This window comes from Pseudophryne corroboree, chromosome 4 (assembly GCF_028390025.1).
Source record: "Pseudophryne corroboree isolate aPseCor3 chromosome 4, aPseCor3.hap2, whole genome shotgun sequence".
Taxonomy (NCBI): Eukaryota; Metazoa; Chordata; class Amphibia; order Anura; family Myobatrachidae; genus Pseudophryne; species Pseudophryne corroboree.
Window position 1 is genome coordinate 865,894,048 of NC_086447.1, and position 16,767 is coordinate 865,910,814.

Genomic DNA, 16,767 nt, shown 5'->3' on the forward strand with positions numbered 1-16,767 from the left:
TTACTGCGGCTGAGGCGAGTACGTTTACCCGTAGCTCCAGGCATTTAACCCGGAACTTATGGGTTAACACGTGTCAGCTGTGGATTTACCACGGGAGGAAATGGCTTTTTAATTGAAAAGATGCAAGCATTAAAGCTCGAGGTTATCCTCCCGCGGTAAGCCCTGCAGCTAATTAAATATACCCCAATGTGTCATAATAACAATATACAATATGTACAGTATATCAGGTTCACCGTATTGACAAACCACTTGGGATCCACAGACAAATCAAATGATTTCTGACTCTCATAACTATAACCTCATTAATTAGGAGATACATTATGTAAGAATAAATATTTCGTCATTAGGCATGATAATCCTTTACTTGCCCATTTTCACCTTACTGTAAATACAGGTCATTGAGAAGAGACATTACCATCGGTAGCTTGAAGGCTGTACACCAGTCCCAAGGCCAGATATCCTTTAGCAAGCGAGTCTCCTGCTTCTTCTCCCATCTCCGTTACTTGTTTTCCCAAATTCTCCCCTTCTTCCAGCTGCAAAACCACAGAAATCTTAAGTATGTTCCTACACAAAATTAGCGTAAAATAAGAATGACAACATGTGAACGGCCATAACTGTAATAGCGGAAAGTCTAAGATGGCAATATCATACACAGTGCACCATACAGCGTGCTCCATAGGGGTCATCCAGCCAGGTGTTACTACGTAGTGGTCATCCAGCCAGGTGTTACTCCATAGGGGTCATCCAGCCAGGTGCTACTACGTAGTGGTCATCCACCCAGGTGTTACTCCATAGGGGTCATCCAGCCAGGTGTTACTCCATAGGGGTCATCCAGCCAGGTGCTACTACGTAGGGGTCATCCAGCCAGGTGTTACTCCATAGGGGTCATCCAGCCAGGTGTTACTCCATAGGGGTCATCCAGCCAGGTGTTACTCCATAGGGGTCATCCAGCCAGGTGTTACTCCATAGGGGTCATCCAGCCAGGTGTTACTCCATAGGGGTCATCTAGCCAGGTGTTACTACGTAGTGGTCATCCAGCCAAGTGTTACTCCTTAGGGGTCATCCAGCCAGGTGTTACTACGTAGTGGTCATCCTGCCAGGTGTTACTCCATAGGGATCATCCAGCCAGGTGTTACTCCAAAGGGGTCATCCAGCCAGGTGTTACTCCAAAGGGGTCATCCAGCCAGGTGTTACTCCATAGGGATCATACAGCCAGGTGTTACTCCATAGGGATCATCCAGCCAGGTGTTACTACGTAGTGGTCATCCAGCCAGGTGTTACTTCATAGGGGTCATCCAGCCAGGTGTTACTACGTAGGGGTCATCCAGCCAGGTGTTACTACGTAGTGGTCATCCAGCCAGGTGTTACTACGTTGGGGTCATCCAGCCAGTAGTTACTCCAGAGGTCATTTAGCCAGGTGTTACTCCGTAGTGGTCATCCAGCCAATTGTTACTTTGTGGTGGTCATCCAGCCAGGTGTTCCTGTCCTGCTCAAAAGCTCTCTATTTCTAATTAGACTGAAAACAGACCTGAATCCCCATAATAACACATGAGGTGCATGTCCTCTTTCCTTGCCAGGCAAAGGTAGGTTCCAGCTATAGGGGCACTAATCGGGGAATGACTCGGACAAGCAGTTTAGCCAAAATGACTAACACTGAAGCTTGGTTGGCTATAAAGAGAGGAGGAATAGCAATTGTTACACATGAAGTAGGACCACATGTTGTAGTTATCGGTTGCTCTTATCTTCCCATTAAAATTGATCCCTGCAAACCTGTACCTAGCTCGATCACATCTTAAGGCATGTTAATATCCATCCATACTGCGTTCCCTGACTATTGTGCATTGCCACATGAAGGGATGAACTGCACTGCCAGTTAGGATTAATGCCTTTGAAACAGTCAGCTGTCTCAGAGCACTATTATTTGCAGTTAGTGGTTACGTCAGCACCACATCTGAATGAGGCCTTGTATTTTGGACCAGTCATACGCTGGGGTCACTAGTTATCATGCCCGACAATTAATGTTTTTTCCCAATGTCTCTCATCTCTGTTCCCCTCACCCTTGCATCACTACATACATGAAACCAAGCCTATAACATGTGCAATAGGCCATTCATTTGTATTTGGAGCTTCTTTGTCTTAACCATAACAAGGATAAAGTATCGGCACGGATTTGCTTCCTGTCTGTTCTATCTGAGACATTGCAAGAACAAAATAGGTGAGTAGTATATCCATTACAGAGCATATTATCATACAAGGTATACACTGTATTTCTTCTGACTTTCTCAGTACGCCTGCACCCCCAATATCTTCTTATACAGTCCTTCACCACAAATACATCTATATAACAAATGTAGGGGGCTATGGCATTTATCATAGGGCAAAAAGCCAAATGGCCACCGCAAATGGGTATTGTTGTCAAAGGGTCACTAAAGGTAGCACTGCTATGACTGATGGTAAACACTGATTGTGGTAAGATTAATAACCTGCCTATAGATTTGAATCTATTCCGGCAAACTCAGACCCTACATATGTCCCTTAATATCTGCACTGTTTTAAACACTGACAGAACCTTCCTGCAATCAGAGGAAATCACTGTTGCTGGATGGGATTATAAAAGGATTTTCTATCTGTGACTGTTTGGGAAATATTAAAATAAGAATTTACTTACCGATAATTCTATTTCTCATAGTCCGTAGTGGATGCTGGGGACTCCGTCAGGACCATGGGGAATAGCGGGCTCCGCAGGAGACAGGGCACATCTAAAAAAGCTTTTAGGTCACATGGTGCGTACTGGCTCCTCCCCCTATGACCCTCCTCCAAGCCTCAGTTAGGTACTGTGCCCGGACGAGCGTACACAATAAGGAAGGATCTTGAATCCCGGGTAAGACTCATACCAGCCACACCAATCACACCGTACAACTTGTGATCTGAACCCAGTTAACAGTATGATAACAAAACGAAGTAGCCTCTGAAAAGATGGCTCACAACAACAGTAATAACCCGATTTTGTAACAATAACTATGTACAAGCATTGCAGACAATCCGCACTTGGGATGGGCGCCCAGCATCCACAACGGACTATGAGAAATAGAATTATCGGTAAGTAAATTCTTATTTTCTCTAACGTCCTAGTGGATGCTGGGGACTCCGTCAGGACCATGGGGATTATACCAAAGCTCCCAAACGGGCGGGAGAGTGCGGATGACTCTGCAGCACCGAATGAGAAAACTCCAGGTCCTCTTTAGCCAGAGTATCAAATTTGTAAAATTTTACAAACGTGTTCTCCCCTGACCACGTAGCTGCTCGGCAAAGTTGTAATGCCGAGACCCCTCGGGCAGCCGCCCAAGATGAGCCCACCTTCCTTGTGGAGTGGGCCTTTACAGATTTAGGCTGTGGCACGCCTGCCACAGAATGTGCAAGTTGGATTGTGCTACAGATCCAACGTGCAATCGTCTGTTTAGACGCAGGAGCACCCATCTTGTTGGGTGCATACAATGTAAACAACGAGTCAGATTTCCTGACTCCAGCTGTCCTTGAAATATATATTTTTAATGCTCTGACAACGTCCAGTAACTTGGAGTCCTCCAAGTCGCTAGTAGCCGCAGGCACCACAATAGGCTGGTTCAAGTGAAATGCCGAAACCACCTTAGGGAGAAATTGAGGACGTGTCCTCAATTCTGCCCTGTCCGAATGGAATATCAGATATGGGCTCTTGTATGACAAAGCTGCCAACTCTGAAACTCTCCTGGCTGAAGCCAGGGCCAACAGCATGGTTACCTTCCATGTAAGGTATTTTAATTCTACCGATTTTAACGGCTCAAACCAATGAGATTTGAGAAAATTTAGAACCACGTTCAAATCCCACGGTGCCACTGGAGGCACTATTGGGGGTTGTATATGTAGTACACCTTTGACAAAAGTTTGTACTTCAGGCACTGACGCCAATTCCTTCTGGAAGAAAATTGATAAGGCCGAAATTTGAACTTTAATGGACCCCAATTTTAGGCCCATAGACAATCCTGCTTGCAGGAAATGTAAGAATCGACCCAATTGAAATTCTTCCGTTGGAGCCTTCTTGGCCTCACACCACGCAACATATTTCCGCCAAATGCGGTGATAATGTTGTACAGTCACTTCCTTTCTAGCCTTAATCAAGGTAGGAATAACTTCCTCCGGAATGCCCTTTTCTTTTAGAATCCGGCGTTCAACCGCCATGCCGTCAAACGCAGACGCGGTAAGTCTTGGAACATACAAGGTCCCTGCTGAAGCAGATCCCTTCTTAGAGGTAGAGGCCACGGATCCTCCGTGAGCATCTCTTGAAGTTCCGGATACCAAGTTCTTCTTGGCCAGTCCGGAGCCACCAGTATTGTTCTTACTCCTCTTTTCCGTATAATTCTCAGTACCTTTGGTATGAGAGGCAGAGGAGGGAACACATACACTGACTGGTACACCCACGGTGTTACCAGAGCGTCCACAGCTATTGCCTGAGGGTCTCTTGACCTGGCGCAATACCTGTCCAATTTTTTGTTGAGGCGAGACGCCATCATGTCCACCTTTGGTTTTTCCCAACGGTTCACAATCATGTGGAAAACTTCTGGATGAAGTCCCCACTCTCCCGGGTGAAGGTCGTGTCTGCTGAGGAAATCTGCTTCCCAGTTGTCCACTCCCGGGATGAACACTGCTGACAGTGCTATGACATGATTCTCCGCCCAGCGCAGAATCCTTGCAGCTTCTGCCATTGCACTCCTGCTTCTCGTGCCGCCTTGTCGGTTTACGTGGGCGACTGCCGTGATGTTGTCGGACTGGATCAACACCGGCTGACCCTGAAGCAGCGGTTTTGCCAGACTTAGAGCATTGTAGATCGCTCTTAGCTCCAGTATATTTATGTGAAGAGACGTCTCCAGGTTTGACCACACGCCCTGGAAGTTTCTTCCCTTTGTGACTGCTCCCCAACCTCGTAGGCTGGCATCCGTAGTCACCAGGACCCAGTCCTGTATGCCGAATCTGCGGCCCACTAACAGATGGGCAGTCTGCAACCACCACAGGAGAGACAACCTTGTTCTCGGTGACAGTGTTATCCGCTGATGCATGTGCAGATGCGATCCGGACCATTTGTCCAGCAGATCCCACTGAAATGTCCGTGCATGGAATCTGCCGAATGGAATCGCTTCGTACGAAGCCACCATCTTTCCCAGGACTCTTGTGCATTGATGTACTGACACAGTTCCTGGTTTTAGGAGGTTCCTGACAAGTTCGGATAACTCCCTTGCTTTCTCTTCCGGGAGAAATACCTTTTTCTGAACAGTGTCCAGAATCATACCCAGGAACAGCAGATGCGTTGTCGGGGTCAATTGAGATTTTGGAAGATTTAGAATCCACCCGTGTTGCTGAAGCACTACTTGTGTTAGCGCCACACCGACTTCCAGCTGTTCTCTGGACTTTGCCCTTATCAGGAGATCGTCCAAGTAAGGGATAATTAATACGCCTTTTCTTCGTAGAAGAACCATCATTTCGGTCATTACCTTGGTAAAGACCCGAGGGGCCGTGGACAAACCAAACGGCAGCGTTTGAAACTGATAATGACAGTCTTGTATCACGAACCTGAGATACCCTTGGTGTGAGGGGTAAATCGGGACATGTAGATAAGCATCTTTTATGTCCAAGGACACCATGAAGTCTCCTTCTTCCAGATTCGCTATCACTGCCCTGAGTGACTCCATCTTGAACTTGAATTTCTGTATGTACAGGTTCAAGGATTTCAGATTTAGAATAGGCCTTACCGAACCGTCCGGTTTCGGTACCACAAATAGAGTGGAATAATACCCCTTTCCCTGTTGTAGGAGGGGTACCTTGACTATCACCTGCTGAGAATACAGCTTGTGAATGGCTTCCAAAACCGACGTCCTTTCTGAGGGAGACGTTGGTAAAGCAGACTTTAGGAACCGGCGAGGGGGAAACCTTTCGAACTCCAGCATGTAACCCTGAGATATTATCTGCAGGACCCACGGGTCCACTTGTGAGTGAGCCCATTGATTGCTGAAAATCTTGAGTCGACCCCCCACCGTTCCTGAGTCCGCTTGTAAAGCCCCAGCGTCATGCTGATGGCTTTGTAGAAGCCGGGGCGGGCTTCTGTTCCTGGGCAGGGGCTGCGTGCTGCCCTTTCTTACCCTTTCCTCTGCCTCTCGGCAGATAAGACTGTCCTTTTGGTCGCTTTTTATAGGAGCGAAAGGACTGCGGCTGAAAAGACGGTGTCTTTTTCTGTTGTGAAGGGGTCTGAGGTAAAAAGGTGGATTTGCCGGCAGTTGCCGTGGTCACCAGGTCCGAAAGACCGACCCCAAACAATTCCTCTCCTTTATATGGCAATACTTCCATATGCCTCTTGGAATCCGCATCACCTGACCACTGTCGCGTCCATAAACTTCTTCTGGCAGATATGGACATCGCGCTTACTCTTGATGCTAGAGTACAAACATCCCTCTGAGCATCTCGCATATAAAGAAAAGCATCCTTTAATTGCTCTAGAGTTAATAAAATACTGTCCCTATCCAGGGTCTCAATATTTTCAGTCAGAGAATCCAACCACACTACCCCAGCACTGCACATCCAGGCTGAGGCTATTGCCGGTCGCAGTATAACACCAGTATGTGTGTATATACTCTTCAGTGTAGTTTCCAGCCTCCTATCTGCTGGATCCTTGAGGGCGGCCGTATCAGGAGACGGCAACGCCACTTGCTTTGATAAACGTGTGAGCGCCTTATCCACCCTAGGGGGTGTTTCCCAGCGCGCCCTAACCTCTGGTGGGAAAGGGTATAATGCCAATAACTTCTTTGAAATTAGCAATTTTCTATCGGGGGTAACCCACGCTTCATCACACACATCATTCAATTCCTCTGATTCTGGGAAAAATACAGGTAGTTTTTTCACCCCCCACATAATACCCCTTTTTGAGGTACCAGCAGTATCAGAGATCTGCAACGCCTCCTTCATTGCCGTGATCATATAACGTGTGGCCCTATTGGAAAATACGTTTGTTTCTTCACCGTCGACACTAGATTCATCTGTGTCGGTACCCGTGTCGACTGACTGAGGTAAAGGACGTTTTACAGCCCCTGACGGTGTCTGAGACGCCTGAACCGGTACTAACTGGTTTGCCGGGCGTCTTATTTCGTCAACTGACTTTTGTAGTGTGCTGACATTATCACGTAATTCCATAACTAAAGCCATCCATTCCGGTGTCGACTCCCTAGGGGGTGACATTACCATCATCGGCAATTGCTCTGCCTCCACACCAACATCGTCCTCATACATGTCGACACACACGTACCGACACACAGCAGCCACACAGGGAATGCTCTAATCGAAGACAGGACCCCTTAGCCCTTTGGGGAGACAGAGGGAGAGTTTGCCAGCACACACCAAAAGCGCTATAAATGTATATAAACAACCCTAGAAGGTGTTGTTTACTATATATGCGCTCTTAATATATAAATATCGCCAATTTATGCCCCCCTTCTCTTTGTTACCCTGTTTCTGTAGTGCAGTGCAGGGGAGAGTCCTGGGAGCCTTCCTCACCAGCGGAGCTGAGCAGGAAAATGGCGCTGAGTGCTGAGGAGAATAAGCTCCGCCCCTTTTTCGGCGGGCTTTTTCTCCCGGTTTTTAAGAAACTGGCCTGGGTTAAAATACATACATATAGCCTTAATGGCTATATGTGATGTATTTATTTTGCCACTAAAGGTAATTATATTGCTGCCCAGGGCGCCCCCAGCAGCGCCCTGCACCCTCCGTGACTGAGTCAGTGAGCCGTGTGACAACAATGGCGCACAGCTGCAGTGCTGTGCGCTACCTTCATGAAGACTGTGGAGTCTTCTGCCGCCTGTTTTCCGGACCTCCGTTCTGCCGTCTCTTCAGCGTCTGTAAGGGGGATCGGCGGCGCGGCTCCGGGACGAACCCCAGGCTGACCTGTGTTCCGACTCCCTCTGGAGCTAAGTGTCCAGTAGCCTAAGACTCCAATCCATCCTGCACGCAGGTGAGTTGGAAATCTCTCCCCTAAGTCCCTCGATGCAGTGATCCTGTTGCCAGCAGGAATCACTGAGATTGAAACCTAAAAAAAAACTTTTCTAAACAGCTCTTTAGGAGAGCCACCTAGATTGCACCCTCTCGGACGGGCACAAAAACCTAACTGAGGCTTGGAGGAGGGTCATAGGGGGAGGAGCCAGTACGCACCATGTGACCTAAAAGCTTTTTTAGATGTGCCCTGTCTCCTGCGGAGCCCGCTATTCCCCATGGTCCTGACGGAGTCCCCAGCATCCACTAGGACGTTAGAGAAATAATAATAATTATTCTTTTTGTACTGAATAGAAGTATGCATGCTTTGTGGGCGGATGAGAGCAAAATGAAATATATGTCTTTCAATGGGCTTTTGTTTCAATTACTACTGTACTAGTAAACTCTGTGCTATCTATAATATAATTATGCTATCAGTGTCTCTTTTGTATTAGTTTATAGCCCCCTTTGTTTATAGCTGCTACATATATTATGCAGTGCTTACTATATACTATTTATAGTAGTGACTGTGCTGTATCTCAGTGTTCATCCAATGCTCCAGATCATTGAATGCAGACAATAGTAAAAGAAGTGGGGTAAATCGTCCAGGGAACGAACAAAAAAGGAAGTTCTGGTATGGATCATAGGGTCAGCACTAATTAGGTCGACCACTATTGGTCGACATGTCAAAGGTCGACATGATAAAAAGGTCAACACATTCAAAAGGTCAACTCTGGAAAAGGTCGACACTAGAAAAGGTCGATATGACAAATAGTCGACACAAAAAAGGATGAACACATTTTAATTTTTTTGGTGTCGTTTTCACCGTCATAGCACATGGAACCACAATTAATATACAGATTCGCTCGCCATGCTTTGGGAAGGTTAGTATTCCCAATCGTAGTCCATGTGGATGGTAAAGCATGAAAAATTTGACAAAATAAAAATGAAAAAACAAGTACCATATGTACCTGTTGACCAAATGCACTGTCGACCTTTTACATGTCGACCTAATGACCACGTCAACCTTTTTCCCATATTGATCTAATGCATGTCGACCGTTAGTGGTCGACTTGTTGACAGTCGACCTAATTAAGGTTGACCTATCATCCGGATAACGTTTAAGAGGATGGTGATACAACTTAAATGCAATTTTGAGAAATGTACAATCATGCTTATGGATTAACAGATCGACAGTCAGAAGTTCAACATCATATGGTCGGCAGTCAATAAGTCGACAGGGTCAAAACGGCAACATGAAAAAAGGAAGACAGAGCAAAAGGTCAACAGGTACAAAAGGCCGATATGAAAAAGGTTGACACAGTACAAAAAGTCGACGGGTACAAAAGGTCAACACAAAAACGATCCACACAGGTTTTTTTTTTTTTTGTTTGTTTTTTTTTTTGGGGGGGGGGGGGGGGTACATTTTGTATGTTTAACTATATATGACCCAAATTAGTAGAAACATTTGTTTGTGAGAAAGAAATAGGCCTAATGTATGTAAAACCTCTGGGAAACTACAAGCCAGTAAATGATCAGGTATTAACCAGTCATTGAACACAATGAAAAACGATGTTCAATTACTGGCTACATTCAATATTATGTTTTTTAATTATGTTTTTTTTCCCAATGAACCAAAATTGATTTTTAGGAATAAACTACTATCAGGATAAATGAACAATTTGATTATTTACTGGAAAAAAAACCCCTAAGATGGCATCTTGTAAATGACCAACAACTTCATGATCCAATCAGAATCCAAATAACACAAGTAGGTGTCAAAACATAAAATTAGACACTCGTTATGATTATCTGAGAAAATTAAAGCTTGCTTTAATACATTAAAACTAAAAATGGTCTTTCACTCGTGATTCACCTCACTATGCAACAGCTACTTGCTTGAACTACAACAAAAACAAAAGGAATATTGCTTGTATATTCGCTGCTATTCTGTAGTGTAAATAAAGGTTGCAGGACCTTTACATTGGGACCCTAAATAGGTTTTCATAATCTGTCTTTGGGGTCCATTTATTGTGAGACATATAATATATTCTCTTGGGAACTGATTCTTTTGGTTAGAACACTTGGGGTTCCAGAGCAATGGCACACAGACACTTGAGGTTCCAGAACAAGAGCACACTGACTCTTGGGGTTACAGAACAAAAGCACACTGACACATGGGTCCTAGCGCAGTGGCACACAGAAACTTGAGGTTCCAGAACAATAGCACACTGACTCTTGGGATTCTAGAAGAAAAGCACACTGACACCTGTGGTTCTAGAGCAATGGCACGCACAAACTTAAGGTTCCAGAACAAGAGCACACTGACACCTAGGGTTTTAGCGCAATGGCACACAGACACCTGAGGTTCCAGAACAATAGCACACTGGCTCTTGGGATTCTAGAAGAAAAGCACACTGACACCTGGGGTTCTAGAGCAATGGCACACAGACACTTAAGGTTCCAGAACAAAAGCACATTGACTCTTGGGATTCTAGAAGAAAAGCACACTGACACCTGGGGTTCTAGAGCAATGGCACACAGACACTTAAGGTTCCAGAACAAAAGCACATTGACTCTTGGGGTTCCAAAACAAAAGCACACTGACATCTGGGGTTCCAGAACAATAGTACACTAACACTTGGGGTTCCAGAATAAGAGCACAGGGTTATTCCACACAAAACCAACACAGTTTTCAGACTGACCGTTACAGATTGTAATGAAATTTGGAATAATAAATGCTGCCTTGGGTGTAAAGAAAACCCCCAATTCTTAGGCTGACGTGTTCAACGGTTTTTAAGTTATATGCCTTTAAGTCTGCAATTTTTTCAGGAAAAATGTGCTATTAACGCTTTTTTAAATTGCACTTGCAGCCCACACAATTGCGCTAGAGAGTTGGTCTCATTTTAAACCTTTTTTTATTGGCTCTGTCTCTCGCTGCCCTGCTTAGCAGAGCAGCGGTGAATAGACGCTGTGCGCATGCGCACAGCGTCTATTCAGTGCAGACAGAGGGAGAGAGGGGGGTCTGGGACTCCAGGTCGACAACAAAAAGGTTTACACACCTTAGGTCGACGCCAATTGGTCGACACACCTTAGGTCGACATGGACAAAAGGTCGACATGGACAAAAGGTCGACAGGAACAATGTTGACGTGGAAAAAGGTCAACATGAGATTTTTATGTGTTTCTTTTGTGTCGTTTACTTCGTAGAGTGACCGGGAACCCTAATTAGTGCACCGCGTCCCCTCAACATGGCTCGCTTCGCTCGCCATGCTTCGGGCATGGTGCCTTCGCTTGGCACAGATTACCGTTCCAATCGTAGTCCACATGGATCGTTAAGTATGAAAAAGTTCCAAAAAAGGAAAAAATTGTGAAAAAGTCATGTCGACCTTTTTCCATGTCGACCTTGTTCCTGTCGACCTTTTGTCCATGTCAACCTAAGGTGTGTCGACCAAGTGGCGTCGACCTAAGGTGTGTCGACCTTTTTTTTGTCAACCTGGAGTCCGGATACCAGAGAGGGCATGCCAGCAGCTCACAGAGCGCTGGGCATGCCCCCTCAGTGATGAAAACGGGGCGTGGCTCGCGATCGTGGGTCCTCCCACGAAGCCACCCCCCTTTTCTAAGGCCACGCCTCCTTTTGGGAGCACGGTGTGTCCCTCTTTGTAAGTATGAAAAGTTGGGAGATATGCTGATACTCCTCTGTAAATTAACACTTTGCTTTTATCAAATGTGACACAAATGGTCCAGGGACAGGTTAGGTTTGGGTGGGCTTAACTTAGTGACCAATGGGCTTTTCTTCACCATTTAAAGCCCACCCAAAATTATCCTGTACCTGAACCACTTGTAGTGGTCCAGGAAAATGTAACAGGCGGGCCTATTTAACACAACTGAAGTATCTTTCCACATGGAGTATCTTTCCTCTTATGTTTATGCGCCTGCACAGACGTGGGAGGAGGAGCTGCCTGTAGAATCTCGTCCCCAAACACACCTGAAGAGGAACATGCATTCCTCTAATGTAGTGAACTGGAAAAAATATTGTTTGTTGACTTCTAAATGCAATTTTCAGGAATCACTCAAAAATGAAAACCCTTATAGCATGTGATCCCATCATGATCCCTAAATAAAACTTTGGAGATTTATTACCAAAAGTATGAACAATTTTTTTTAATTATTTTTTTTATATATATTAGCTTTTTGAGAAAATAAAAATTTTGCTTTTTACATTTTTTTAATTTAGAATTTTTATGGAAACATACTTCTGTTTATATATGATATGAACTCCCATAAAAAGAGGGGGTGTGGTTTGTTGAGTCGACAGTAACTAGGTCGACACTCAGGTCGGTCACTAGTGGTCGACAGTGACTAGGTCGACACCTGAAATAGGTCGACACGGTCATTAGGTCGACGTGGAAAAGGTTGACATGAGAAAAGGCCGACATGATTTTTTGTAAAAAACAAAACAAAAAACACAATGGTGTAGTTTTCGTTGCAAAGTGACCGGGAACCCCAATTAGTGCACCATGTCACCTCACACGGCACGCCATGCTTCGGGCAAGGTGCCTCCCTTGTCTACTGCTGCGCTCAGCACAAGTTACTATTCCCAATCGACCTTTGCATGTCGTCCTAGTGACCATGTCGACATAATGCATGTTAACCAATAGTGATGTCGACATAAAAATACAGATACCAAAAACAGGATTTTGGTACTTACCGGTAAATCCCTTTCTCCAATTCCATAGGGGACACTGGAGTGCTCTTTACAATAGGGTATAGAGTGTGTGCTAACCGGGAGCTGGAACTTTAAGAATTTAGAAGTGTGACTTGCTCCTCCCCCTCTATACCCCTCCTACAAGCCAGTCTTAGTAAACCGTGTCCGAGGAGAGCTGGAAGAATAAACTCCAGAGGAGAAGTCAAACAAGTACACACAACGAACACAACATACAACAGGTGTGAAACGTAAGGAAACTGTCAAAAGAAGAATTGAAAATAGTTAAACACATAATGACAATAACCATGGCAGGAAGGAACAGCGCAGTGTGGGCGTCCAGTGTCCGCTATGGAATCGGAGAAAGGGATTTACCGGTAAGTACCAAAATCCTGTTTTCTCCTTCATCCACTAAGGGACAATGGAGTGCTCTTTACAATGGGGACTTCCCAGAGCTCCCATCACGGGCGGGAGAGCATAGAGAACCCTGCAAAACAGCACGGTCATGTTAATAAACAGAGGCAGCGAACCTGTCGAACCGATAAAACCGAACAAAAGTATGCCGACCGGACCCAGTGGCTGCTCTGCAAAGTTGATCCATGGAAACCCCTCGGGCAGTCGCCCACGAAGGACCCGCCAAGAGTGTAAAATGCACTGTAATGGAAGCTGGAGGCTCCCTGGGTAAGGCCACATAGGCCTGTCTGATGGCCAGACATATCCATCGTGCAAGCATCTGATTTGATGCCGGCCAAACAGGCTGGGCGGCATTATACAGGACAAACAATGAGTCTGATTTCCTAAGAGTAGCAGTCATGTCCATATAGAGCCTGAGAGCCCCAACAACTTCCAGAGATCTGAAAGCAGGAGAGCCTTCTGGAAGAAGAGGTACCACAAGAGGTTGTTAATGTGGAAAGCTGGGACTGCCCTTGAAAGAAATTATATTTCCTTGCGGAGTTCAGCCATATCTTCCTGGAAGATCAAGAATGGAAGGCAACAGGGCAGAGCTCCGACACTTTTCTGGCCACGCTGTCAAATGAAGCTGCTTTAAGTCTGGATAGACGAAAGGCTCTTATTGTAGCAGTTCCTCACGCAGCAGTAGAGGCCACGGATCATCTATCAGAAGCAGACAAAGGCTGGAATACCAAGCTCTGCGTGGCCTTCTCTCTCATGATGCATTGAAGAAGACGAGGCAGCAGAGGGAATGGTGTGAACGGGTAGACAAACCGGAACCGCCAGGATGTCGTGAGTGCATCTACCACTACGGCTGCCGGGTCCCTTGTTCGAGAAAATACAGCAGCAGTTGATGATTTTGTCTGGACGTCATAAGGTCAACTTATGGAAGGCCCCACCGATGGACCAGATGTCCAAACACCTAAGAATGGAGATCCCACTCCCCGGGATGTAGGTCCTGACAACTTAGGTAGTCAGCCTCCCAATTGTCCCCGCCAGGAATGAATCTTGCTGATATTGCCACAGTGTATTCCTCAACTTAGAGAAAGATGGGGCTAACCTCCCACATAGCCACTCAACTTCTGGTGCAGCCTTGTCAGTTTATGTAAGCCACAGCCGTGGCACCCTCTGACTGGACTCTGACAGCCTGGCCCCGCAACAGGTGATGTGCTAGCTGTAGAGCCTAGAACACTACCTGTCATTCCAAGATGTTTATAGGCAGCGTCACTTCCTGTGGAGTCCAGCAGCCTTGGAGGTGGGTGCCCAGAGTCACTGCCCCCACCCTCGCAGTCTTGCTTCTGTGGCAAGGAGAGTCCACACCCACACTCCGTACCTCTAGTCCCGTAGGTGAGATAAGGTCAACCAACAGAGTAGAGATATCAGAGTTCTGGGGCCAATGTGACTCTTTGGTGAAGGAACAAGTGGGATCCCAACCACTGAGATAGGAGATCCAGCTGAAAAGGTCTTGTGCGGAAATGGCCATAAGGAATTGCTTCTAGGGCCGCCACCATCCTCCCGAGTGGTCGTAAATGCACAGACACTCGCCTGTGTTATAGGACCGACCGAACTCTATCCTGAATGGCTTTCACCTTGTCCTGAGGGATGAAGATCCTCTGTCTCACCGTGGCCCAGATCATACCCAAAAACTGAAGTCGCTGTGTCAGTTGTAAATGGGACCTTGGAAAAGTCAGGATCCACCCATGTCATATGAGGGGCCTGTGAGTCACTCCTATGTTCTAATAATAATGGAATAATTGGTTTCTGGAAGAAGCCTTCCAGGTAGGGAGTGATCGTGATCCCCCTTGTCCTTAATAGTGCCATCATTATTGCCTTTGTGAACCCCCTGGGGCCCATGGCAGGCTGAAGGGTAAGGCCTGGAACTGATGAGGTGAGTCCCGAAAGTCAAGTTGCCGATACAGCTGGGGAGGTGGCCACATGGGTATGTGCAGGTAAGTGTCCTTGATGTCCACTGACACTAGGAACACTTTTTCCTCTAATCCTGCAATGACTAAATGAAAGGATTCTATCGTGAACTTGAAAAAAACTCTCAGAAAAAGGATAGAGATCCTTTCAGTTCAGAATAGGTCTGACAGTCGTCCCGGCTTCAGAACCATGAATAAACAGGAGTAGAACCCCTGTATTAACTGGTGTGTGGGGGAAACTCCTGCAGTCAGGAGTTTAAATATAGCCTCCTGAAAAACAACATGCCTGTCATCTGAAGCTGGCAAACCGGTGGTGAAAAACCGAGGAGGAGGCTGAAACCAGAAATCGAGCTTGTTTTCTTGAGTGATGAGGTCCTATACCCAGACGTCTGGGCAGGATTCTGCCCAGACATCCAGAAGCCCCACAGACGAGCTCCCACTATGGGATCCCTGAGGTGAAGGGGAAACCCATCATGCACTGGGGTTCGTGGTGGACTTTGTGTTCTGTAGGGAAGATATTGCCGTGGCTCTGCCACATTCTCTGTAAACACGAGAAAGTGCTGATCCTCATCTGGAACGACCTCTGAATCTTCCAGAGGCCCGAAAGAACAGTCCGGAATAAGGCCTTCGAGTGGCCGGCACATCTGAGAGGAGAAAAGTAGACTTACACCCTGTCGCCTGGGAAAGCCACTTGTCCAGGTCGGGTCTGAACAGGATGTTGCCAGGAAATGATAATCCTTCCACCTTCCTTCTTTGATTCTGCATCTGCTTGCCACTGCTGCAACCAGAGAACTCTGTGGCCGACACCGCAAAGACCCTAGAATCGAGATTACATAGCTCCTTAGACGCCTCACCTAGATAAGCGGCTGACTCCTCACTGTGCTCTGCAAAGGGGATAAGATCCTCTTATGGGGGTCCTGCTCACAGACCCGCAGCTAGTTGTTTCACCAAGGCTTCAAAGGCCCTATTGACCTGGCTGCCTACCAGTGCAGGACGCAGTGTTACGCCTGCTGCTGTGTTAATGGACATTCATTTTCTAATTTCCTGTCCGATGCCTCCTTTAAGGAGGGACTGGCAACACCGACTTTTTGGAAAGATGAAACACCAAGGAATCTACTGTAGGGGCAGTCTTGCATAACTTCCTGCTGTCAGCAGGGAAGGATATGTTGACAAAAGTCGACGGGGCACATGCAATATTTTATCCGGGTGTTTCCTGGCCACTCTGATGTCCACCTTTAAAACTTGGCATATTGCGACAATCAATGCCTCAATGCTCTGGGACACAGTCTCCGGTTTCTCCGGGATCTGTTCCTCCCCTGCGTGTAGAAACTCGCCCCAACTAATGGGGGAATATCCTCACCCTTTGAATCGGCTGTCTGCAGGACAGAGGGTAACAGTCTTAAAAATAAGAATTTACTTACCGATAATTCTATTTCTCGTAGTCCGTAGTGGATGCTGGGACTCCGTAAGGACCATGGGGAATAGCGGCTCCGCAGGAGACAGGGCACAAAAGTAAAGCTTTAGGATCAGGTGGTGTGCACTGGCTCCTCCCCCTATGACCCTCCTCCAAGCCTCAGTTAGGATACTGTGCCCGGACGAGCGTACATAATAAGGAAGGATTTTGAATCCCTGGTAAGACTCATACCAG

At 46.4% G+C, this 16,767-nt stretch overlaps 1 protein-coding gene across 10 annotated transcripts in view; it reads right to left on the reverse strand.

Annotated features, from left to right (window-relative positions):
- TTC7A (tetratricopeptide repeat domain 7A) overlaps window positions 1-16,767 on the reverse strand; it is a 914,714-nt gene that overhangs the window by 434,204 nt on the left and 463,743 nt on the right. For all 10 annotated transcript variants that reach the window (XM_063918709.1, XM_063918713.1, XM_063918708.1 and 7 more), the window contains one exon: window positions 416-533. In XM_063918709.1, coding sequence (XP_063774779.1) covers window positions 416-533 — 118 coding nt within the window. The remainder of the gene's footprint in view (window positions 1-415; window positions 534-16,767) is intronic.